Below are 27,165 nucleotides of genomic sequence, written 5' to 3'. Positions count from 1 at the left end.
TTCGTGGTAACCCCGCCGGAGCACCTGGGCAATGGCGGCTAACCAAGCCGGAGTGAGGACGCACACTCCCCGCGCGCTGTTGTTGTAGTTGTTGTTGTTGTTGTTGTTGTTGTTTCATGAGGAAGATGGGAGTAGGTATGGGGAGGTCCTAAACTCACTACTGGTGCCATACAATCACATTCTGGTGCAACAAAGAGTCAGAATTAATGGAAATGAGTCCTTAACTGACACAGACTAAGAATAACTAGCAAGATGTCCGAAAGTTGTCTACGTGAGATGCGGTGGACCTGGGCACGACATTTAATGGGGGAAAAAGGGGAAGGTCAGTTCTACAGAGTGTTGTTTACAGACAATGGGACTAGGGAATGGGGGATTGGGGATAGTTGGGGAGTATTGGGGGAAATAGGGGAATATTTACAAGCGGATATGGATGGAGGCCAAATCCCATGTCCGCAACATTGCACCCTTCTCTACCCTCGGGGCGTACCGACCCGATAAATTTTTACCTACTTTAGTGTGGCACTCAGATGTAGTTCCCTCTACTATTAACTCTACCCTGAGTGCGACAGTTTTACAGATGTTCACAAATGAGTAAATATGTCCCCCTGCGACGTTGCACCCTTCTCCTCACAGAAACACACCCACAGGATAACCGAATCGCGGAAAGAATTCGCAAACTAAACATACAGCCGGTAGGGAGCTTATTTACAATACTACACTGATATTTACACTACGATCCAGGACCTGTTTTCGGAGGAACACATGCAGATGTTATGCATAGAGAGAGCACGCATGCCAGCATCGATACACCAACCCACGAGTGCTCTGTGGCCTTACGGCCTTTAATAATGTGCAGAGCACCCCTTCCAAGCACCAAAAGCACCACCCCATCATGTACAGTCAGCACCATCCGGTGCACCAATAAAGTGTTTATAAATCACCGGTGGTGTCGCAGCCGGCCGATGTTCTGCCGCTGGTCTTGCCTTCGTGTGGTGCACTTGGCCTTCTGGCTTCCCTAGAAATAAAGAAAGGCGCCAACCGCGTCCATTTCTTTATTGTGGCCGTCAGGGGGCCAACTCTTAGTGGTTCACCTGTTTGGCATAGGTGCCACGTTGACCCAGAGGTCCATCAATGGGTGGTGCTTGGCCGCAAAAGAACTGCGGTCCATGATGGGCGGCCACAAACATTGCGGTCCATATGGTGTATCGATCCAGGCAGCAAGCAGCGAAAGTACAGGCCCACAACTGCGGAGCCAGCACCTCTCTCTCCTCTCTCTCTGCCCCAAAGCCAGATCCTCGGAGGTGGGAGACAAAAGAAAAGACAAGTGAGTAAGGTGGTAAGGGCGCAAAAGTGCACGCAATACAAGGTAATGCACACTAGGGGCACATGGGAACCAGGTGAGACAGGTACGTTCCTACCGTACGCCCCCCCCCCCCACCAGGTAACCTACATTGCCCCTCCCTTACCCCTTACTGTATCCACAAAACACAACACTACCCATAAACATCTATTTTACAAATCAACAAACGTCCCTACTCTCTTCCCCGTTCCTCCCATAAACCAAATTCGTCTTCTCTCCCTCCTAACCAATCAAATTTGCCATTTTCAACTCTCATCAAAATTTGCCATCTCCAACTCAACATCATAATTTGCCATCACCAATTCATCATCAGTCCCTCCTAGGGAGGGAGAGATGGAATCACCCCAATGTCTCATCCACGTCGTGATGCGTCTCACCAATCCACACAGCAATTCTCATTTCCTGCACACAGAACAAAGAAAACACAGGTGTGGAGTCATCATCATCACCACAGGTAAGTGGCTGCGTATGGTGCGACAGGTTCATCAATCCTAACTATTTCCTAAATGACTTTAACAACTTTACATTACCCGGGGTCTTTCTCCTGCCAAACCATTGGCCCTCTTACACTATGGGTTCTAAAAACCAATTCCCATTGACCAAACTGTGGTGCTTTTCAATTTGGGGTCTCACTCCCCCGATTCATCTCTCGGTGCCCTCGCACAATTTCTGGGCTGCGACGTGTACCTCTCCCAGCGGGTCTACCCACCTGCACACCTCCACCACTGCAGTTGCCTCCGAGCTTACCTGCTCCTTACCCTAACCTAACTACCTGGGGAAGGCCCTCTGGCGCTCTCCCCACTCGGTGCCCTCTCTGGCACTGGGCTACCCGGGTCCGTCCTCCGGATCCTCGGGCCCCACTGACACTAACGGCTCCCAGAGCCCACCTGCGGCCTCACCTGGCCGACATCCTCACAGTGGTGGAGTGCCCAACCAACTACACACACTAACAGGCTACACGCCCAGCCATTTCCACAACACTAATGCACCCATCCGCAATACCATTCTGCAACCGCACCACAAATGCCAATATCCATCCACAATTTACCTATACCCTCTACCTAACACTTACACTACCCGCCCCGGGTATCCGTGATGGGGGTCCACTCTTCCCCCATTCACACCTTCGCACCATGCACACCACTCCGTACCACTTACTCCAACTCTCTCCACACCACTCATTCTCTGCTCCATATATTCCACACACCTGTACTTGCACACCTGTGCTCTTACACCTGGTGCCACCTGCACCCTTCTCTCCCCAAGCGCATTCGCGCTGATCCACAACACTCACTACTCATACACTGCTCCACACACCTGTCCAGCTCTCACACAGCATCATCTCATCTAACTACTCCCCTCTGAAACTTGCGCTTCCCAGTCGTCCCTTTAAACTATTGCGCTCCCACGTCATTATCATCCATACTAATCTACCTGCGTCCCCACTACAGGTATCATTGTCACTAACTAACCTTAACGTCACCTAATGTCATCTTCTAGGGCCCTATCAATATCCTAACCCACTCGGGCTAGTTTTCACTGCCATACACCCCATAAGCTATAGCTCCTTTGCCCCCCCCCCCATGGGAAGGATGGTGGATTTGCCATCCCACCACATCGGGGGTCTCTCACTATAAATTTTGCTCGTTAAATTTCAACAAATCAAAAATTTGCCAATCACTACCCATCATCTGCCAATCATTACTGCCAATCCTTTGCCAATCATCAAATTTTGTTTTTTTCTCTAATTTCGGGGCCAAAACACTATCCTCATCACACAGTCTACTCACTAATGCCTCTCGGTGCGCCAATTCCTGTCCAAAGCCCGGCTTCGTAAAGCCGAGCAATGAATGCGGGTTGTTTGGTGCCAGCGGCTGGATACGTCCCGCATTCGGTGCAGGGAAGGAGGTTTACCCGGGCCGAGATCCCACGCACCATCTCGGCGTGGAGCCATCCAATGTCCCGATCTCGACCTGCCGGCACGTCTCAACAAAACGTGGTCGCCATGACGACCCTTCCTATCCAGCTGCCCGCTCCACCTAGTGGAGCCTGGACGCGGCCGTTCCACGCGAGGCCCGGCACGCACCGAGGGCCCGATTCGGCTAAAAGTCGCTCTAACCGCTGCTCCGTTTAACGTCGATGCTTCACCTGCATGCTTACACCCCGCAGCCCGTTCCTTGCTCACACATCCAGCCGTCTCCATGCTCCTCGTACCTTTCCTTACACACCTCGGTACACTCATTCCACTCACAGCCTTGGTCACACACCTGACCACCGAACACTTTGGCACACATTCGTTGGTCGCACACCTCACCAACACACCTCTTCGCACCCCCTCCTCGGTCACCTCCTCTGTGACAATCACAGGTGTGCTCTCATTCGCACACCCAACCACGTGCCTCACTACCAATTCCAGCGTGCATTCCCACTCACGCTCTACCATTCCAGGTGTGCATCCTTCCATTCCAGGTGTACATCCTCGCTCACCTGTCACAACCAACTCACGCTCCTTGTCACTCTCACTACTCTCACCTCCACTCTTGACAACGCACTCACCCTTACTCCCGACAGCGCACTCTTTCCTCATGCACCTGTCCGTCACACACCTGTCCGTCACACACCTTTCTCGCGCACACTCTCCCGTCACACCCTCTGTAACACTTACCACACCGCGCTTCCATGTGCTCCCTCGCACACGCGCTACGACCGACTCACTCTCGCCAGCACCCTCACTCCTTGGCACGCACTTTTTCCTCACACACCCCAGAGTCGGACTTTCTCGCACACCTCCTTTTTCGCACACCAGACCTGTCGCACACTTCACCCACGGCCTCTCACGAACACCCGGGTCCATCTCGACCCCCAAGCTTCTTAAATCCCCTGGCGCATCATACGCACGACCATATTGGTCACCACTTACACCGGGTCCTCTTCCTCTTCGCTTCTCCTCCATCACCTGCGAATCCCTCATCCGGTTAATGAGCACATCATCACGATCCGAACACAGACTTCGGACCAATTCTTTTATCTCCTCTTTTATCTCTTTCTTATCCCCTCTCCGTCGCTTCTTAATTTCGCTCACCCCTTCTTCCACTTCTTCTAATTTCTGCTTCACCTCCTTTATTCCCCGGTACGTCTCCTCAAGCTCGTCCTCCAAGGCTACCTTGACCGTTTCCATGTGCGTCCTCACCTGCCAGTCCTTCGTCTCCATTACCTCTGTCACCTCGTCCAACCTCGTTGTCAATCCCTCACGTACCATCTGACATTCCCTCTTCGTCGCTATCAAGTCATCTTTTAGTTCTTTCTGTGTCGCTTTTAACCCTCCTAATACCGCAGTGTTCCTTTGAACCTGCTCCGTTAGTCCTTTTTGTCCCTCCGTCAGCTGTTCCACCTCCTGCGTCAGGTCCCCTATGCCCCCTTGTAACTTTACAGTCCCCTTTCTCACCTCCTTCTCCATGTGCTCCTTACAGTGCCTCACCTCCTCGCGCACGCCTCCGACCTCCTCACTCACCCCTCTTCTGATCTCCTCTCCCATCACTTGCATCTCCTGCCCAGATGCCACCCTCATCTGCTCCATTTCCTCCCTGTGAGCATCCAGTTTGGTTTCTACCCCCATTCTGACCCCCTCTATCTGCTGCCCCATTTGTTTAACTTCCCTTTCCGCTTGGTCCCTCATGTCCCTCAATTTGCCTTCCATCCTGTTTTCTAACCCCTCTAACCCCTTTTGCATCCCTTCCATTTGATTATTTTGAGCGGCCATTCTGTTTTCTACCCCCATTAACCCCTCCTGTATTTCCCCTAATCTATTGTCTAATTTCCCAAATTTCTTGTCTAATCCCTTAAAATTATTGTCTAACCCCTCACCGGTACCCCTCGCTTCGTCCCTCATTACCCCCATTTGGCCCTCCAATCGCTCACCCTGAGCATCCATCCGCTTCCCCATTACCCCCATTTGGTTTCCCAACCGCTCACTATCAGCCCTCATTCCCACAATTTGGTCTCCCATTTGTTCCATAAGGGCCCTCATTTGCAGGAGGAAAAGGTTCGAATCCACCAGCGGCGCTACCACGGTCGCGGGCGCGGTCGCCGTGGCCATGCGCGAGGCGCCATTTTGTGCACCCGCAACCTCGTGCGCTACGATGCTATTTTGCGAATCTGCTACCCTCACTGCTTCGCTCTCCTCTTGTCCCTCATTTTGGTCCTGGATCGACCCTGCCTCCCTCTCCTCTACCGGAACCCAGCCGTCTTGGTCTGCCATAGCGCGACTTTCAAAATTCGGGTTTTTATTTTTTTTGTAAAACACAATTAAATTTCGCCGTTATAATTTCGAGCGCGGGAAACGCGCTCCGGATCGAATTCCACTTCCCGACACCAAATGTTACTCTAATAGTACAATTGGTGTTCCAAAATTTGGGCCTAACAAATTTAGCCCCAGGTCCGAATCCAACTCCTCGACACCAAATGTTACAGACGCGGTTGTGGATGTTGGTTTACCGAGCGGTTTGGTATGACCGCGTCTGCACAGTTTACCCGATTATACTCGAACGTTGGCCGAGTCGCGCTACGCTAAATCAATTGAGGAAAGGACACAACGGCTGGGTTAAATGACACGACACCAGGGGTACAGTTCTCAAGACCTCCGGAGGAGGTTATAATTTTTCGGAACGTTGAGATTACAAGGACAAGAGGGACAGCATAGGAAGGTAGGCACTTAATCACGGTCTTATAGTAGCCCCGACAGACCACAGATAAACAGGACAAGACTGACTCACACAGGGATTGATGGCAAGGAAGGGCAGGTAGTCGAGGCTCAAGGTGCACCTTGGCTCAGGGGCAGAATCGACCCGGTCCGGTCCAGAGATGCGGGAGGTCTCTCAGCGCTCGGAGGTGGCGACTTCTCTTTTCAAGCTGGGGGCGCATCTGACGTCACGTCCGGTAAATGGCTGCCTATATCCGGCGGGGAGTGACACGCCCTCGGCTCGTTAGCTCCGCCCCAGATGGAATCGGCCCGCCGCTTCTTATTGGGTGCTGGGGGTTACCGGGCTCCGCCCTTGACGAGGGGCCGACAGTCAGCCCCTTCGTGGTAACCCCGCCGGAGCACCTGGGCAATGGCGGCTAACCAAGCCGGAGTGAGGACGCACACTCCCCGCACGCTGTTGTTGTAGTTGTTGTTGTTGTTGTTGTTGTTGTTTCATGAGGAAGATGGGAGGAGGTATGGGGAGGTCCTAAACTCACTACTGGTGCCATACAATCACATTCTGGTGCAACGAAGAGTCAGAATTAATGGAAACGAGTCCTTAACTGACACAGACTAAGAATAACTAGCAAGATGTCCGAAAGTTGTCTACGTGAGATGCGGTGGACCTGGGCACGACATTTAATGGGGGAAAAAGGGGAAGGTCGGTTCTACAGAGTGTTGTTTACAGACAATGGGACTAGGGAATGGGGGATTGGGGATAGTTGGGGAGTATTGGGGGAAATAGGGGAATATTTACAAGCGGATATGGATGGAGGCCAAATCCCATATCCGCAACAATATTATGATGTCATGCATGGTCTGATCCTAAGTTAAAGTCCCAGTAGCGACATATGGTGAGGCGAGTGTCGCGAGCCGATCCACTCATCATCTAAATGTGGCATTATTGGTGGGGGATGAATACTTTTTCAGGCCACTGTAAGGCCACTGTTTCCACTTTCAGGCCACTGTTTCAGGCCAGTTCCACTTTCAGGCCACTGTTTCAGGCCACTGTTTCAGGCCACTGTAAAATCTGCTCAAAATTAGTCAAAGGTCGAGGTTAATGTCGTCCAAAACATCTAAAACACCTAAAACGATATATAGCACGACATGGCCAAAAACTATATGTAGCAAAATATCTCAAAATATTGTGGACGGATTCGGACAAAACTTGGTGGACATGTTGGTTGTGTGACAAGGACGAATTGATTCGAATTTGGTCAAGATCCGAAGCTAGTTCTGGCCTAACAGTGGAATACAAAACACAAACCGTTCAACCTGACGGAGGTATGCGCTCTACCGAGTACCGTTCTGGTTATGTTTGCCATCATCCCATGCTGTTGCATTATTGGTCTGTACACGCGTTTCATGGTCCAAGTGTGATGTGAGTCATGGGTTCGTTAATATTCTCCACCTTATCCTCCTTACTCTCTCCCATTCTTCCCCCTTCAGTTCCTATTCAATGTTTAGCATCTCACTTTACACTTCCAACCACTTTTTTGTATACTTGGTCGAGGCTCGTATAAGAGCTAACACATAAAACACATAATAAAGAGAGCGGGAGACAGGAGGGGGAGAGGGAAGCACAACAACACAGGGACATCAGGAGATCTGTTGAAGAGAGAGGGCTGGGGTGGGGTACACAGGATAAACAAGATGGACGCAACAGAGAATTTCAGGAAACAAAACGGAAGTTGAAGGAGGGGTATTTGGGATGGATTCATTAACCTTCCGTTAATTAATTAACTTTTCCGTGCATACGTATTAAATAGGTGGTCTATATCTCTGTATGCTTGGTTTGTGTTTGTTACAATCAGGATCGGCTTGGAAATCAATATACTGTATATGTATCTAAATTCAACCGAGACTTTTACTGCAGAAGAGCTTGTCATAGATTTATTTTCAGAGATGGTGATTACCATGATCACCTTTCATGTTCCTATAAATCTCAGGGAATACTTTCTTTTATCCTGGGGCCCATAAACATTACTAATGTCAATAAAGACATTGAGAAGCAGGTTTTTTGCTCAAATTGAGCATGATGATGTTCTTATTTACGTGCCTTTGACACACCATTATAATATCAACATAATTCATGGCTGGCATGAAGGTGGGTGGAGGTTGTGTTTTCACTTGTTACTTGCAAAATCGAAGATTTTTCAAGTATATTGATCGATTGCGTTTGTGGTTCTGTCTGTCTGTTTGTTTGTCTGTCTGTTTGTTTGTTTGTCACCGGCCTACAGGTCACAATTTTCAACCGATCTTCACGAAACGTCACCAAATTGTAGAGTTGGTCAAAAGCAAGAAGCCTATTGTTTTTGGGGTCAATAGGTCAAAAGGTCAACATAGGCCAAATTTCTAAAATCCTCAATTTTCATCCAATTGACTTGAAATTTGAAGAGGACTTGCATGTCTGGTCACTGAATTCAACCACGTATTATATTTTAGGTGAACACAGGCCAAAAGGTTAACATAGGCCAAATTTCTAAAATCACCAATTTTCATTTGATTGACTTGAACTTCTTAGAGGATTTATATATATGGTCACTGAATTCAACCACCATATATTTTTGAGGTCAACATAGGCCAAAAGGTCAACATAGGCCAAATTTTTAATATCCTCAATTTTCATCCGATTGACTTGAAAATTGAACAGCATTTGCACATCGAGTCACTATATAGGGAAACTAACTAGTTTTGTGGTCAAAAGGTCAAAGGTCAACTCAAGGTCAACCTTCCAAAATCATAATTTTTCATCTGAAAAATCGTCACTTTTCTTCCTAATGACCCGAGCTTTGATCAAGATTGTCAATTTTAATCTTGATGAAATGGACAATTTGCTGTATCAATGGAATTTTTTTTCTTGGGGGTGGGGGGGGGGGGGGTGGCGGATTTTGCAAGTATCGTGCTCCGCATGACGTCTTCTTGTTTGTCTGTCTGTCTGCCTGTGAGCAGGATGTCTGAAAACGTTATGTACTGGTAGACAGGTTGGGTGTGTGACACGTCGAGTTTGGTGATCGAAGCTCTGGATCCGGATCGGAGAATCTTTTACGTGATTCTTCACCATTGAGAAATGGGGCTAAAACGATATTAACCTTTATTTCACAAAGTTATTTTTCAAAGCAGGATATTTCACAAAGTTGCGGATGGATTATGATAACACTTAATTGAATTGGGTTGGTGACAAGAGCAAGCCAATTATATTTTGGTTAAAGTCCAGATGCAGAGGTATGTGCTCTACTGGGTACCGTTCTAATTTTAAGATAAGTAATCACACTACAGTGTATTGTATCAATTTTCATATACTGTATATGCTGATTGCTTTATGTCGAAGGTGTTGTAAATTTTCTAAATGATTCACCATCCCAATTCCTAACCACAATCCCCCATTGGTATGCTTTTACCAGCATGAATGAGAATTTGGAAAGAAATAATGAGGTTTAGTTTTCTTCCTGAAAGGCCTGCTAGTCACAAGTGGCAAAACTTTGCCTGCATACTGAGCGTGCTGTGGGGGAGGGCTCCCAGATTCACAGAACCTTTTTATTTATTTATCCTTTTAGGTCTGAATGGTGAAGAGCTAGCACACTCGCATTTTGAGCTGCTTGGTGTGGGACTGATTCCCGTGCCCTGACTATAAACTGTCACCTTGGAGATTCACGGGCAGGGTGTGCACCATCCCTCCGATGCAGGGGACCTGTATGCTGGCTTTTGCTAGTGGACGTTAAAGATTCCACGGAGTTTTTCGATGAAGAATAGGGAAGATTGCTTTTTCCAAATTATTGCCTCACCTGTGGGGGCACCGTTGATGTATGCTTCATATGCAGCATGTGGCTGCTGGTTGCATCATTTCTGGTAGCGTGGCTGTTCCGCTGATGCAGTACCCCTGTTACCAGAAAATCGATACTCATTTTGTTGACCTTGGAAGGCCGGATTCGGACAGCTGACACTATGTATTCGGGCAGGTAGCGTTCTTCTGGCATCCGCTAAACCCAGATTCGTCCTTCGGACTGCCAGATGGTGAAGCGTGATTCATCACTCCAGAGAACGCGTTTCCACTGCTCCAGAGTCCAATGGCGGCGAGCTTTACACCACTCCAGCCAACGCTTGGCATTGTCCATGGTGATCGGAGAGGTTGAGTCAACCCACCTGGTGGTATATTAACGACATGACAGGGGCTCAAACTCAAGACCCTATGATCTTAAGCCAGCCACCTTCGCCGTTAAGCCAACACCAGGCTTTTAAGGGGGCACTGCATTAGTGGCACTGGATATGTGCAACCATCAGCGAGGCATGCAAACGCTCAAATTGGGAGGATCATTCCATGTCTCTAGTTTGGACGTTTAGTCCTTTAATAGAACAATGGCTCGATCCTGATAATGTCCTTTGAAGAAAACAGTAAAGTAGAACAGCTCGTGCCTCAACCAAAATCGAATCGGCTCTTTTTTGTCACCCAGCCAACTCATCCACCTAGTTTTGTCATAATTCGTCCACAACGTTTTGAAATATCATGCTATATGTTGTTTTTGGCTATATGTTGTTAATATGCTACATGCTATATGTTGTTTTGAAGCTGAAGGGAAAGGTGTATGCTGCATGTGTGAGAAGTGTTATGATTTATGGGAGCGAGACATGGGTAATGAACGTAGAGCAGCAACGAAGGCTGGAAAGGGTGGAAATGCGAATGGTTCGACGGATGTGCGGAGTATCGTTGAGAGAGAGGAAGACAAATGATGAATTGCGAAAGATGATGGGAATAGAGCCTGTGATTGATGCTGTGAAGAGGAACAGGTTGAGATGGTTTGGTCATGTGTTGAGGAAGGATGAAAGTGACTGGTTGAGAAGAGTGATGGAAATGAATGTAGAAGGAAGTAGAGGACGGGGAAGACCGAGAAAGACTTGGCTAAAGGTGGTGGAAGAAGAAATGCAGGCAACGGCTTAACAAGGGGAAATGCAGAAAATAGGGCAAAATGGAGAAGATTATCATGGGGCTCTGCAGATGGAAGTAGCAAGGCTAACCCCCGCTCTAGCAGGGAAAATGGTCTTAAAATGCCTGTTGTATTGTTGTTGTGTGTTGTTTTTGACCCCAACTCTCAATGGTGAAAATCACTTAATAAAATCTTTGCTCTATTAAACCGTCACACCTTTTGTTGATCTCACCGAGAGGACATGGCTTGGGGAGTTGGGACAGAAAAACTAAAAACGAGGATAAACAACAAGTAAGAAAAGCCAAAGCACCTAAAGAATCCCAAAACCGAACTTGTCCGTGTTATACCGATTCGTTTGCACTCCTGCTACAAGCAAACAGGACACAGCGTTTGGTCGACTAGAGCAGCATAAAGTGTTTGGAATAGTGCAACAGCCTTTATGATTATATAGTTCCCTTGTCTGGGTCTTGCCTCCTGGGACGTGCTCGTCAAAACTAGTTTTCATTTGAAAACCTCCCGGCTTGTTTAAGATCGATCTGAGTAACTGTGGGTCGTGGCTACAGCTCCGTGAGGACCGCAAGATCTTAATTTCATTGATTGATATTGAATTTGTTCAAAACCTTTACAAGCAAACAATGCAAATTTTACAATAAATATGCCTGAATTGACATTATATACATATATACAGACTTGGCATTTAATATGGAATATTTTTTTTTCTTGACTTGGGTTTACTTTCTTAACTCAGTATATCAATCTGGTGAGTTTCTTTTACACTTTGGTGATTTATTTGTTGAAAGAACCATGTCACTGATTGTCTGTCGCAGCAAGAAGTCAACAACAGGATTATATCACAGGTGGCGTGGCAAAATATACGGACAGGTGCATTTGATGATTGGCTTCACAGTCGGGTATACAAGGGTTGTTGCGTTCTGTATTAGTGGAAAACAACTGCTGCACGTCTCCAATGGTTATTGCCGCTTCCTCTGGAGATGGTCCGTCAACTCGACAATGCTGTTTGTCATGGAGTGGTGGCTTTACGAAATTACGGCATGAAACAGCGTGCTATTGCTCGGCAGTATGGCATCACTCAAGGTCAGGTGTCAAAGATCCTGAAACGAAATGCTCAGAGGAGTGTCCCTACTCCAATACCAAGGCCAGGACGTCCCCGCAGAACCACAAGGAGGGATGATCGCCAGCTGCACCGGTTAGTCCGCAATGGCCGTACCAAGTCAGCTAATCGGCTTAGGGCTGAGTGGCAGCAACTGACAAATGTGCCTGCATCCAGAAGGCGAGTCAACCAACGACTGGTTATATATATATAAAAATAACCACCTTTAGAGGCCATTTTTCCCCGCAAAGTGGGGGTTGGCCTTTTTCGGGAACCGTGGTTGTTGTTGTTTTTTGGTCCCCTTTTTGAAGCAATGTTTTACGGCCGGATGCCCTTCCTGACGCCAACCCTTTTTGCCGCCTTTATCGACAAACAGGGAATTACCAGTGAACTGGTACTCGATTTGCCGACCTCGGAAGGATGACAGGCTGAGTCAACCCCCCTGGCGTTAATTCAGCGATCGACCGGGATTCGAACCCAGGATCCTAGGATCCTAAGCCGGCACCCTAGCCGCTAGCCCAACACCAGGGACCTGTTGGTTCAAGCAGGCTATTGTGCCAGGCGTCCCCCGAGAAAACCACGCCTGACCAGACAACACGGCCAGCGCCGATTGCAGTGGGCCAGAGAGCACCGTCAATGGCAGCCAGGACACTGGAATCACGTGATCTTCAGTGACGAGTCTAGATTTCTGGTCTGTCGTCAAGATGGCCGCGTCCGAGTGCGCAGACAAGTGCATGAAGCCTACAACAAAGATTGTATAGTGCCAAGAGTCCAAGCTGGGGGTGGTGGGGTGACCGTTTGGGCTGCTTTTCATGCAGGGGGCAAAACTGACCTGGTTGTTCTGAATGAAAACCTGAACCAGTTCAAGTACAGGGCCATTCTGGAAGAAACATTGCTTCCATTTGCTCGTGCAGCCTTTCGAGGAAACTTTGTCTTCCAAGATGACAATGCACGTCCTCATCGTGCTCGCATGATCCAACACTTTCTTGCTGACCATGGTGTAGAGCATATGGAGTGGCCTGCCATGTCCCCGGATATGAATCTGATAGAGAACTTGTGGGCAGAATTAACGCGTCAAATCGACCACTTGGACCAGCAGCCGATCTCTGTGCCTGAATTGCAGCAGGCTATTGTCACTGCATGGCAAGCGATTCCTGTCCAAACCTTGGCAAATCTCGTGAACAGCATGCTTCAACGTGTACGTGCTCTCCTGAATGCTCGTGGGGGTAACACGAAGTACTGAACTGTAATTTTACTGTCCGTAATCCCAGTCGTAATTTAACTTTTGTTTTTGTTAAAAAAAAATTTTGGCTAATGTGCAAAATAAAGAGATACTTCTGGAAAACGTACAGAAGTTTAACACAGTACTGTCCATGAATTGAGTTCGATATCAGTTGACATCACTTTCAAGGATCAATTTATTTGTTTCGAAATGTCAAATGTGATTTTTGTTTCTTTTAAAGGTCACATTAACAAAATCTAGAATAATTTCAACATAATTCCAATGAACTTTTGGTTCTAAGACATCTTGAAAAGTAAGTTCACCCCCACAAAAAAATATTCCATATTAAATGCCAAGTCTGAATGTGTATATATATATATATATATATATGATATATATATATATGATATATATATATATATATATATATATATATATATATATATATATATATATATATATATATATATATATATATATATCATATCATATATATATATATATATATATATATATATATATATATCTATATATATATATATATATATATATATATATATATATATATATATATATATATATATATATATATGTTGAAATTGACAAAAGTATTTGGTCTCCACAATTCTTTATTTCACTGCTAATATTACAGAACCTTTGTTTTTGATTCAGAACTTAATATATCCTTTTAAATCAGCAAATAAAAAGAAATGGCATTGACAAAATTATTGACACCCGAGACTTAATATTTGGTAGCATGGCCTTTGGACAAAATAACTGCAGTCAAGCACTTCCTATAGCCATGAATGAGCTTCCTCCACCTCTCTACTGGCAGTTTGGCCCATTCTGCTTGTGCAAACTGCTCCAGTTCTCCCAGATTTGAAGGGTGCTTTCTCCCAACTGCTGTTTTCAGATCTCTCCACAGGTGTTCAATGGGATTTAGATCTGGACTCATTGCTGGCCATTTCAGAACAGTCAAGCGTTTTGTCTTGAACCATTCCTGGGTGCTTTTTGAAGTGTGTTTGGGGTCGTTCTCCTGCTGCAAGACCCATGAACTTCGACAGAGACCCAGCTTTCTGACACTGGGTTGAACATTGTGCTCCAAAATGCCTTTTTTAATCTCCTGATTTCATGATGCCATGCACACATTCAAGGCACCCAGTGCCAGAGGCAGCACAGCAACCCCAACACATCACTGAACCTCCTCCATATTTGACTGTAGGGAAGGTTTTCTTTTCTTTGAAGAGTTCATTTTGTTTTCTGTAAACATAGAGATGATGTGTTTTACCAAAAAGCTCGAATTTGGTCTCATCTGTCCACAGGACATTCTCCCAGAAGGATTTTGGCTTGTTAAGGTGTGTTTTGGAAAACTCTAGTCAGGCTTTCTCAGCAGCAGGGTCCTCCTGGGTCTACCATAGAACCCCCCTTTCATTGAGTTGGTGACGGATGGTGCGAGTTGAAGCTGTCGTACCTTGTGTCTGAACGTCAGTTTGAATCTGTTTGGCAGTTGATCGAAGTGCTTTCTTCACCATTCGAACAATCCTTCGCTGCAATCTTCGATCAAGTTTTCTCTTGCAGCCACGTCCAGGGAGGTTGGCTACAGTGCCATGGGCCTTAAACATTCTGATAACATTGTGTATGGTGGACACAGGAACATCAAGGTCTCTGGATATGGACTCTGGATAATGAAAGCCCACTTAGTGTTTGCAAAAAAGCACCTAAATGACTCTCGGACTGTGAGAAACAAGATTCTGTGGGATTTCATGTGTCTTTCACTGAGGAGAGGCTTCCGTCTGGCCACTCTGTCATAAAGCCCAGATCGGTGGAGTGTTGCAGTGATGGTTGTCCTTCTGGCAGTTTCTCCCATCTCCACACAGGATATCTGGAGCTCAGCCAGAGTGACCATTGGGTTCTTGGTCACCTCTCTTACCGAGGCCCTTCTCCCCCGATTGCTCAGTTTGGCCGGGCGGCCAGCTCTAGGAAGAGTCCTGGTTGTTCCAAACTTATTCCATGTAAGAATTATGGAGGCCACTGTGCTCTTGGGAACCTTCAATGCAGCAGAATTTATTTTGTGGGCTTCCCCAGATCTGTGCCTCGACACAATCCTGTCTCTGAGCTCTGCAGGCAGTTCCTTCGACCTCATGGCTTGGTTTTTGCTCTGATATGCAATGTCAGCTGTGAGACCTTATATAGACAGGTGTGTGCCTTTCCAAATCATGTCCAATCAATTGAATTTACCACAGGTGGACTCCAATCAAGGTGTAGAAGCATCTCAAAAATGATCAAGAGAAATGGGAGGCACCTGAGCTAAATTTCAAGTGTCATAGCAAAGGGTCTGAATACTTATGTCAATGTGATATTTCAGTTTTTTCTTTTTAATAAATTTGCAAAACTTTCTAAAATCCTGTTTTCTCTTTGTCATTATGGGGTATTGAGTGTAGATTGATGAGGGGAAAAAATGAATTGAAACTATTTCAGCATAAGGCTGCAACATAACAATATGTGAAAAAAGTGAAGGGGTCTGAATACTTTCTGAATGTACTGTATGTTTGTGCTTTTCGTTGAGCGACGTGTCAGAAACAAGCATGGCCATATTGGGTGAGTCAGTTCCTCACACTGCTCTAATCTCCTGCCAGTTTGTGTGTAACTCGAAGGACCGGTCGATGTCGGATCCGGTCGAAGGACCAAGCTGCGCTTGGTAGCTCGGTCGGTAAAGTGTTATTTATACGCTCTATATACTGTACATCCTTCTCCTCTGAGAGCTGTATTGCTCTGCAGGGCATCGCTTATCCTCGCCGAATGCGGCCATATTGAATGGCTTACAAAATGAAAATGGCTGTGTGTTTCGTGCAGCACCACAATTCCATGGCATGTTTGGGAAAACTTTGCAGCAGTCGTATAAATTAGAGCAGCATAGGCCTCCCATTTCAAGTTGAGGCGGTGGGGGCGGTTGGTTGTATAACAATTAAATAAATCACGGCAGATACAAACAATCATGAGGTTCTGTTGTTGGAGCTTACGCATGTTTCACGTGATGCCAGGATGTCTTGACAGGTGGGATTCGAGACTGTCCTTTGACAACATATTAACTACCTGATCATGATTTACAATAACATGAGTTTGGTCGCAGTGATAGTGAATGTGATTCATATTGAAAGAATGTTTGTTTGTTTTTCCAGGACGTTTCTTCCAGCAACATCGAGCTCCTGGCACAGGACTATGCTGACTACTTCAACACGCATGTGGCAGATGTGTATGAGCGTCTTGAGGAGTTGTGGTGCCGGAGTATGATGGAGTGTGACAGGCCTGTGAGCAACCGAGTACATGTACACAAACACCTTATCTAATGGTGCTTAAATTCTCACGTGTTAAAGCGACGGAAGGTGCGAAACCTCAGGCGATAGCAAAGCTCACCACTGGGATATCTGGTTCTGGATCTTGTCCTTGGCAGAGACGCAAGTGGAATGCAAGCAGGGAGTGATGCATCCTGATGCATTCTGGTTAGTTATTGTTGAACTGGCTATCGAGTCAACAGTAAATCCATGTTAACTTTTGCTTGTTACCAAGAAGACCCTGCTATGAGGTTAACACAACTTGCGGGTGGATTTTAAGTTCCGTTAAGAGTAGAAAACAAGGCCTAAGTATTGCATAATTATTTGAGCCAAGGAAATCAACAGATGAAGAAATGTGGGATGCGGATGTAACAATAATGTGAAGGCTGAATATTCCAACTACAGATAGATCTAATTGAACAGCTAATCTCAGGAACGGTCGAATTGCGTTTACCTGTTCATTAATTCTCTTGTTGTATAACCATGATCTTTTCTACCGCTGTTAAACCACCCCCTTCGTCCCCTCTAAAAAATTGCTTTTTCCAGTTTTTCCTTACTGAGAGCATTCTCCCCTGCAGCCCTCATCCTTACCCGCATCCCTCTGTTTATTTTCTCCATCGACCCTGCTGCTGGCATTTCCACCTTCTCTTTCTACTGTTTCTTTTGTTCTGTTGCATCGTTATCCGTTCTGTCTCCAAGCCCTTCCATGAGCCTTGACTCGATTGACTTGACTTCCACGTATACAAACTAGAGCTTCCAGGGAAGCAGAACTCAACTGAACTGACTGGACAACTTTAAAGTAGGTCAGTTGTCTGTAGTAGATTTGACTTAAATGAAAAGCCAACAACCTTGTGTAATAATTTTAAGGTACTTGTATAGCGGCCATTGTGTGACAGATCGGGTGGACATGCGATAGCAACCTACCTTGTGTGGTAAGAGTCTCGCACACTAAGTTTGATCAAAATCCATAAATATTTGTGGACGTTAAAGTCTTAATGTCGTTTCGGAGCTGAAAACAATATGGCGGCCCATGGCGGCCATTTTGTGACGGATCGGTTTGGAATGCAATAGCAACCTACCTTGTGTGGTAAGGGTTAAACATTCTAAGTTTGATCAAAATCGGTTGATATTTGTGGACGCTGGAGTGTTAACGTCGAAAAGTTAACGGACGACAGACGACAGACGACGACAGACGATGGACGCCGGAGGGTTCAGTATGTAATGAACTCAACTGGACGGTAGTCCAGTTGAGTTAAAAAGGAAAAGGAAATGGGGATTGTGGCAGGGCATCGGCACACAATGGCCTTCTTGTTTCGGAAGATACCACGATTGTTCAGATGTGCCTGTGGTTATGTGTATATATATATATATATTATATATATATGTGGTGCTGTGCACACACGACTCGATTGCCAGAGAGGTAGGCCACAACGCGTGGATACAAACAAGAGTCTTTATTAAGAGCTTGCATATCAGCACTGGGCGGGCTCGAGCTTAGAGCCCGCATATATGTCCCGAGGCCACGCCTTGCCCCCGGGCGTGGCCGATCGGCCGAAAGGCGGGGCATGCATTTCAGTTCCCCGCCTGGACGCTCGCGCCACCCACTGGTGCACGGAATTATTACCCCTTGTGCCCGCCACACGCGCCCCCCCAGAATTCCCGCGCACCTGAAGGGTGAGCTTTTGGGGAAGCCGGATGACCCGGCCAAAACGCCCCCTGGCGATGTGTGCAGGGCTGGGGGGTAGCGGGACGGCGGGGCTGGGCGGTGCCGGGGGTCTGACCGCCGGGGGGCGGCCTCGACGCGGAGGCAGAGCTGCTTGCGGGGGGTGGTCCAGATCGAGATGGGCCGGCTTGAGGCGGTCCACGGACATACGATCCGGGGCACCGCCGATGTCCACGGTGAAATGTTTGTCCCCGGTCTCCACCACGCGGAAAGGCCCGTCGTACGGGGGCCGCAGCGGTGCCCGGTGGGCGTCGTGTCGGATGAAAACGTACTCCGCCATGCGAAGCTCCGGGGCGACGTTGGAGGGCGGGCAACCGTGGTGTGCCGTGGGCACCGGGGTGAACCTCCTGGCGGCCTCCTGCAGGGTGGAGCGTTGTTGCGCCGCGGACCAAGGAGCCGTGGAGTCGGGGATAAACTTGCCTGGCACCCGCAGCGGCTGTCCGAAGACCAGCTCCGCCGAGGACGCGCGCAGGTCGTCCTTGGGCGCCGTCCTGAGGCCCAGCAGGACCCAGGGAAGCCTGTCGGCCCAGCTGCCGTCGTGGAGGCTGGCCCGGAGTGCGGCCTTCATGGAGCGATGAAAGCGCTTGCACAGGCCATTGGCCTGGGGGTGGTAGGCCGTGGTGCGGTGCAGTTTGACGCCGAGCCCTTGCGCCACCGCGCCCCAGAGCTCCGAGGTGAACTGGGGGCCACGATCGGACGAGATGTCCGAGGGGGCACCAAACCGGGCAACCCACGTCGCGATGAAAGCGTGTGCGATGTCAGCCGCAGTCGTCGCCGCCAAGGGCATGGCCTCCGGCCACTGGGTGGTGCGGTCCACCATGGTGAGGAGGTGGGTGAACCCCCGCGAGGGGGGCAGAGGTCCCACCAAGTCGACGTGGACGTGGTCGAACCGATGCTCGGGCACCGTAAACGGGGCCAACGGGGCCCGGGTGTGGCGGTGGACCTTTGCGCGCTGGCACGCGAGGCACGTCCTGGCCCAGTCGCGGACGTCCTTCCTGAGGCCATGCCAGACGAACTTCGCCGTGACGAGCTTCTGGGAGGCCTTCGTGCCCGGGTGTGACAGGCCGTGGATGGCGTCGAAAACCGGGCGCTGCCAGCCAGCGGGCACGATGGGGCGAGGCCGGCCGAGGGAGACGTCGCCCAGGAGGGCCGCGCCCACGACGTCGAACGGCACCTCGGTGGCGCGAAGGCCCGTGACGGCGGTCCGCAAGGCCTGGATGCCGGGGTCGGCGGTCTGGTCCTCCGCCATCCGGGCATAGTCGATCCCGAGGTGGACCGCGTGCGCGACGGACCGGGAAAGGCAATCCGCCACCGGGTTGTCTTTACCCGCGACATGACGGATGTCCGTCGTGTACTCGGACACGGCAGAGAGGTGACGTTGCTGCCGGGCCGACCATGGCTCGGCGACCTTGGCCATCGCGAACACAAGGGGCTTGTGATCAACGAAAGCTGTGAACGGGCGGCCCTCAAGCAGATGGCGGAAGTGTCGGACCACCAGGTGGAGCCCGAGCAGCTCGCGGTCGAAGGTGCTGTAGCGGCGTTCGTGCGGGCGAAGCTGCCGGCTAAAAAACACCAGGGGCTGCCAAGCACCACGCACCCACTGCTCGTGTACCATGCCCACTGCGTAGTCTGACGCGTCGGTGGTGAGGGCGATCGGTGCATCGGGCTCCGGGTGCGCCAGCATGGTGGCGTTGGCCAGGGCCAGCTTTGCGCCCGCAAATGCCCCGGCCATCGGCTCCGACCAGGCGATGTCACCTTTGCCCGGCTTGCCCCGGAGGGCCTCGTGCAGGGGGCGGAGGAGCTGGGCGAGGCACGCTGCTTTGCAGGGCACGAAGCGGTGGTAAAAATTTACCATGCCCTGGAACTCCTGGAGCCCCTTGATCGTGCGGGGGCACGGGAAACCCCTGACCGCCTCCACCTTGGCCGGTAAAGGGACGGCCCGTGCCTGGTGATGCGGTGCCCCAAGAAGTCGATGGCGGCGACGCCAAAACGGCACTTTGCGGGGTTGATGATCAGGCCATGCTGGCCCAGGCATTCGAAAAGCGTGCGGAGGTGGAGCAGGTGCTCCTCCCGGGACGCGCTCGCGACTAGGATGTTGTCCAGGTAGACATAGATGAAAGGTAAGTCGCGCAAGACGCTGTCCATGAGCCGTTGGAACGCCTGGGCCGCATTCTTCAACCCGAAAGGCATCCGCAGAAACTCAAAGAGGCCGAAAGGGGTGATGACGGCCGTCTTTGGGACATCGTCCGGTTGTACGGGGACCTGGTGGTAGCCCCGGATGAGGTCCACCTTGGAGAACACGGTCGTGTTTGCCAACCGGGCGGAAAAGTCCTGGATATGCGGGACCGGGTAGCGGTCGGGGGTGGTGGCATCATTGAGCTGGCGGTAGTCACCGCATGGCCGCCATCCGCCACCGGGCTTCGGCACAATGTGCAGAGGAGAGGCCCAAGCGCTGTTGGAGCGCCGTACGATACCCAGCCGTTCCAGCGTGGCGAACTCCGCTTTCGCCACGGCGAGCTTCGTGGGGTCGAGTCGGCGTGCCTGGGCGTAGACCGGCAGCCCGACCGTGGGGATATGGTGCTCCACCCCATGTTGGATGGCCACCGCTGAGAAGGTGGGCCGCGTGAGGGCCGGGAAACTGGCGAGGAGGTGGGTAAACTCGTCCGCTGCCGGAAGCGTGCAGACTAACCTCGCCGGGACGGAACCCTTCAGCAAGCTGCTTGGCAAGCCACTCGGTGAGCCGCTCAGCGAGCTGCTCAACGGGCCGCTCAGCGAACAAGCGAGCGAGCTGAAGGTTTCGGCCTGGACGAGACATCTGCGCTTAACGTCGACCAACAGCCCATGCGCACATAGGAAGTCTGCGCCGAGCAGGGCCATTGGCACGCTGGCGGTGACGAACGACCATTGAAAGCGCTGCCCTCTGAACCTCAGTGAGAGGCAACGCTTCCCGAATGTGCGGATGGGTGTACCGTTGGCGGCAAGCAAAGCGGGGCCCCGGCCCGCGGTTTGCTTGTCGGACGTGGAGGCAGGGAGGACGCTTACCTGCGCTCCCGTGTCGCAAAGAAAACGGCGCCCGGACAAGGTGTCCGTGATGAACAGGAGGCTGCCGGAATGGCCGACGCTCAGGGCCGCAAGTGAGCGCCGGCCCGGTCGTTTCCCGACCCGTCAAAAGAACACGGCGGGCGGCACGTTTTAGCCTTGCGGCCGAACCTGGCATGGTAGTAGCACCAGGTTTGCGGCGGTGGCGGCCGCGTCGACCGTGCCGGCGGCGGTGGTGGTGGCGGCGGCGGTAGTGGGCGGGGCGCAGCAGCGGCCACGAGGGAAGTCGGGGGCGCTGTAGCCTCTGCACCGGGATGCACTACGGCAGCACCGTACACCGACCGCGTGTCGCAGGCCATGAAAAACTTGTCTGCCTCTCCGGCCAGGGCGCGGGGTTCCGTGATTTTGGAACCGGCCAGCGCGAGGCGCACCTGTATCGGTACCTGGCGGAGGAAAAGTGCGCGGAACAAGAAATCCGGGCGCTGGTCTCCAAGCAGGGACAGCATGAAATCCATCCGGACGGATGGTCGTGTGTCGCCGAGGGCAGGAAGGTCCAGGAGGCGGTCGGCACGTTCGACCTCCGTGAGCCCGAACGTGGCGAGGAGGAGACGTTTGAGCGCCTCGTACTTGTGGTCGCCCGGCGGGCACCGAAGGATGGACACGACGCGGGCGGCAGCGCCGGGCCCGAGGGCGGTGACCACGTGGTAGTACCGGGTCTCGTCCGCCGTGATGCCCCGGAGTTGGAACTGAGCTTCGGCTTGCACAAACCAAACGTCGGCTTGCGCTTCCCAAAACTCTGGGAGTTTGATTGCGATGGCGTTGTTAGCCATGGTGCGTTCGGGGGTCAGTAACGGCTGAACCAATCGGGGTCACCAGTGTGGTGCTGTGCACACATGACTCGATTGCCAGAGAGGTAGGCCACAACGCGTGGATACAAACAAGAGTCTTTATTAAGAGCTCGCATATCAGCACTGGGCGGGCTCGAGCTTAGAGCCCGCATATATGTCCTGAGGCCACGCCTTGCCCCCGGGCGTGGCCGATCGGCCGAAAGGCGGGGCATGCATTTCAGTTCCCCGCCTGGACGCTCGCGCCACCCACTGGTGCGCGGAATTATTACCCCTTGTGCCCACCATATATATATATATATATATATATATATTGTTACGGACACGGCTAAAGATGTTGCTTGACCGAGCGGAATGGCCGCCGTGTTCGTACAGTTTACCCGATTACCCCCAACTCACCCGATTCCACTCGAACGTTGGCCAAATCGCGCTACGCTAAATCAATGATGGAAAGGACACAACGACTGGGATAAATGAAACGACGCAAGGGGTACAGTTCTCAAGACCTCCGGAGGAGGATATAATTAGTGGTGGAGAAAAGGGGTAGATTACAAGGTAGAGTGAGGTAAAAGACACAGAAGAGATAGGCACTTAGATACAATCTTATCTAGCCCAGACAGACCACAGACAAACGGAACAAGGCTGACTTACACAGGGATTGATGGCAGGGAAGGACAGGTCGGTTGATAGCACAAGGTGCACCTTGGCTCGGGGACAGGATCAAGCACGGTCCAAAAGATGCAGGGAGGCCTCACAGCGCTCGGAGGTGGCGTCTTTCTTCTCCAAGCTCAGCGCGCATCTGACGTCACCTCCCCCTCGGCTGCGCATGCTCAGCGGGGAGTCACACGCCCTCGGCTGGTTGGCTCCGCCCCAGATGGGACCGGTCCGCCGCTTCTATTGGGTGCGGGGGTTACCGGGCTCCGCCCTTGACGAGGAGCTGACAGCGAGCCCCTACTTGGTAACCCCGTCGAGCACATGTTTGATGGCGGCTCGTTGGAAAGGCCTGGTGCCCTCCCAACACCCCCTACCAACCAAGCCGGAGTGAGGACGCGCACTCCCCGCGCCGCCGCCGCCGTTGTTGTTGTTGTTGTTGTTGCTGAACCGTGAGGAAGAGCTGCGGGGAGGTATTGGGAGGTCCTAAACTTCCTAACGGTGCCATACAATCACATTCTGGTGCAACGAAGAGTCAGAATTAATGGAAACGAGTCCTTAACTGACATAGACTAAGAATAACTAGCAAGATGTCCTATAGTTGTCTACGTGAGATGCGGTGAACCTGGGTGCGACATTTAATGGGGGAAATAGGGGGAGGTCGGGTCTACAGAGTGTTGTTTACAGAAAATGGGACTAGGGAATGGGGGATTTGGGGATAGTTGGGAAGTATTGAGGAAATAGGGGAATATTTACAAGCGGATATGGATGGATGCAAATCCCATATCCGCAACATTGCACCCTTCTCTACCTCGGGGCGTCCCGACCCGATAAATTTTTACCTACGTTAGTGTGGCACTCAGATGTAGTTCCCTCTACTATTAACTCAACCCTGAGTGCGACAGTTTTACAGATGTTCACAAATGAGTAAATATGTCCCCCTGCGACGTTGCACCTTTCTCCTACCAGAAACACACCCACAGGATAACCGAATCGCGGAAAGCATCCTCAAGCTAAACATACAGCCTGTAGGGAGCATCATTTATACAACACTACACTGATATTTACACTACGATCCAGGACCTGTTCTTTGAGGAACACATGCAGATGTTATGCATAGAGAGAGCACGCATGCCAGCATCGATACACCAACCCACGAGTGCCCTGTGGCCCTACGGCCTTTAATAATGTGCAGAGCACCCCGTCCAAGAACCAAAAGCACCACCCCATTATGTACAGTCAGCACCATCCGGTGCACCAATAAAGTGTTCAATAAAAATGCACAATTAAGTGTCCATGGTCACCGGTGGTGTCGCAGCCGGCCGATGTTCTGCCGCTGGTCTTGCCTTCATGGAGTGCACTTGGCCTTCTGGCTTCTTTAAAAATAAAGAAAGGCGCCAACCGCGTCCATTTCTAACTTGTGGCCGTCAGGGGGGCCAACTAAAAGTGGTTCACCTGTATGGCATAGGTGCCACGTTGACCCAGAGGTCCATCCACGTGTGGTGCTTGACCGCCAAAGAACTGCGGTCCATTGTGGGCGGCCACCAAAATTGCGGTCCATATGGTGTATCGATCCAGGCAGCAAGCAGCGGAAGTGCAGGCCCACAACTGCGGAGCCAGCACCTCTCTCTCCTCTCTCTCTGCCCCAAAGCCAGATCCTCGGAGGTGGGAGACAAAAGAAGACAAGTGAGTAAGGTGGTAAGGGCGCAAAAGTGCACGCAATACTAGGTAATGCACACTGGGGGCACATGGGAACCAGGTGAGACAGGTACGTTCCTACCGTACGCCCCCCCCCCCCCACCAGGTAACCTACATTGCCCCTCCCTTACCCCTTACTGTATCCACAAAACACAACACTACCCATAAACATCTACTTTACACATCAACAAACGTCCCTACTGTCTTCCCCGTTCCTCCCATCAACCAAATTCGTCTTCTCTCCCTCCTAACCAATCAAATTTGCCATTTCCAACTCTCATCAAAATTTGCCATCTCCAACTCAACATCAAAATTTGCCATCACCAATTCATCATCAGTCCCTCCTAAGGAGGGAGAGATGGAATCACCCCAATGTCTCATCCACGTCGTGATGCGTCTCACAAATCCACACAGCAATTCTCCCTTCCTGCAACACAGAACAAAGGAACACAGGTGTGGAGTCATCATCACTACCTCACGTAAGTGGCTGCGTATGGTGCGACAGGGTCATCAATCCTAACTATTTCCTAAATGACTTCAACAACTTTACATTACCCGGGGTCTTTCCCTGCCAATCCATTGGCCAACTTACACTATGGGTTCTAAAAACCAATTCCCATTGACCAAACTGTGGTGCTTCTCAAGTTGGGGTCTCACTCCCCCGATTCATCACTCGGTGCCCCCGCACAATTTCGGTGGCTGGGTCGTGTGACGCTCCCAGCTGGTCCGCCCACCTGCACACCTCCACCACTGTTGTTGCCTACCGAGCTCACCTGCTCCTCACCCTAACCTAACTAACTGGGGAAGGCCCTCTCGCACTCTCACCCCCTCAGTGCCCTCTCTGGCACGGGCTGCCCGATCCACACCCGGGATCCTCAGGCACCCACTGACACTAACGGCTCCCAGAGCCCACCTGCGGCCTCACCTGGCCGACATCTAACAGTGGCGGAGTGCCCAACCATTCACACTCATACTAACAAGCCACACGACCAGCCAATTTCACCACACCAATGCACCCATCCACAATACCATTCTGCATCCGCACCACAAATGCCAATATCCAACCACAATTTACCTATACCTTCTAACTATTCTTTAAACTACCCTCCCCGGGTACTCGTGAAAAGGGGTCCACTCTTCCCCCATCCACACCTTCGCACCATGCACACCACTCCGTACCACTTACTCCAACTCTCTCCACACCACTCATTCCAATACTCCATGTATTCCACACACCTGTACTTGCACACCTGTGCTCTCATACTTGGTGCCGCCTGCACCCTTCTCTCCCCCAAGCGCATTCGCGCTGATCCACAACACTCACTACTCATACACTGCTCCACACACCTGTCCAGTTCTCACACAGCATCATCTCATCTAACTACTCCCCTCTGAAACTTGCGCTTCCCAGTCGTCCCTTTAAACTATTGCGCTCCCTCGTCATTATCATCCACTCTAATCTACCTGCGTCCCCTCTACAGGTATCCTTGTCACTAACTAACCTTAACGTTACCTAATGTCATCTTCGCTAGATCCCTACACACAATATCCTAACCCACCCGGGCTAGTTTTCACTGCCATACACCCCACAATCTATAGCGCATTTGCCCCCCTTCATGGGAAGGATGGCAGGGATGCCACCCTTACCCACCGTCATACGGCGCGAGTGGGACCTTGTGGGACCACCTCGTATGTGAGTCGTTGCCCGCCTGCCGGACCCCGTGCGTCGCCCCTTGCGGGGTCAGCGCGGGGCCGAACCGGCCGGGCCCCCACAGTACATTACCCCCAAGGGGCTCCCGTGCCTCCCCTGTCCCTCTAAAAACTACCCCTGTTGGTGTCGATGCATGGGTCACACTTCCGCAACCCGCTACCCATTCCATACCACCACAACCTTGCTCACTCACACCTCGCACCTCTCCCATCACCGGACCCTCTCGCTCGCACCCTCGTTCCATACCCTCCGGACCAGCCATACACCTCACTCTTGGCCTCTCACGAACATCCGGGTCTATCTCGACCCCCAAGCTTATTAAATCACCTGGCGCATCATACGCACGACCATATTGGTCACCACTTACACCGGGTCCTCTTTCTCTTCGCTTCTCCTCCATCACCTGCGAATCCCTCATCCGGTTAATGAGCACATCATCACGATCCGAACACAGACTTTGGACCAATTCTTTTACTTCCTCCTTTATCTCTTTCTTATCCTCTCTCCGTCGCTTCTTAATTTCGCTCACCCCTTCTTCCACTTCTTCTAATTTCTGCTTCACCTCCTTCATCTCCTCGTGCGCCCCCTTAAGTTCTTCCTCTAACTCCACCTTATTTTTTCCTATGTGCTCCCGCACCTCCCGCTCTTTAACCTCCATCACCTCTACCACCTTGTTCATTTTCCTCGTCAGGTCCTCATGTACCGTCTGACACTCTTTTTTAATTACCCCTACGTCCTTTTTCATCTCCTTCTGTGTCGATTTTAAACCCTCTATTACCGCTGTGTTCTTCTTTACCTGGTCCCCCAACTCCT

The 27,165-nt window shown here is 50.6% G+C and overlaps 1 protein-coding gene across 1 annotated transcript in view; it reads left to right on the top strand.

Moving 5' to 3' along the window:
• The window catches only part of LOC137424239 (uncharacterized), a 238,076-nt gene that overhangs the window by 71,829 nt on the left and 139,082 nt on the right, over positions 1-27,165 (top strand). The window contains exon 3 of the mRNA XM_078773568.1: positions 16,533-16,661. Within this exon, the coding sequence (XP_078629694.1) occupies positions 16,533-16,661 (129 nt within the window). The remainder of the gene's footprint in view (positions 1-16,532; positions 16,662-27,165) is intronic.

Source organism: Myxine glutinosa, chromosome 3 (genome assembly GCF_964187855.1).
Source record: "Myxine glutinosa chromosome 3, kmMyxGlut1.1, whole genome shotgun sequence".
Lineage (NCBI taxonomy): Eukaryota > Metazoa > Chordata > Myxini > Myxiniformes > Myxinidae > Myxine > Myxine glutinosa.
This window is presented reverse-complemented; position numbering and strand designations above follow the sequence as displayed.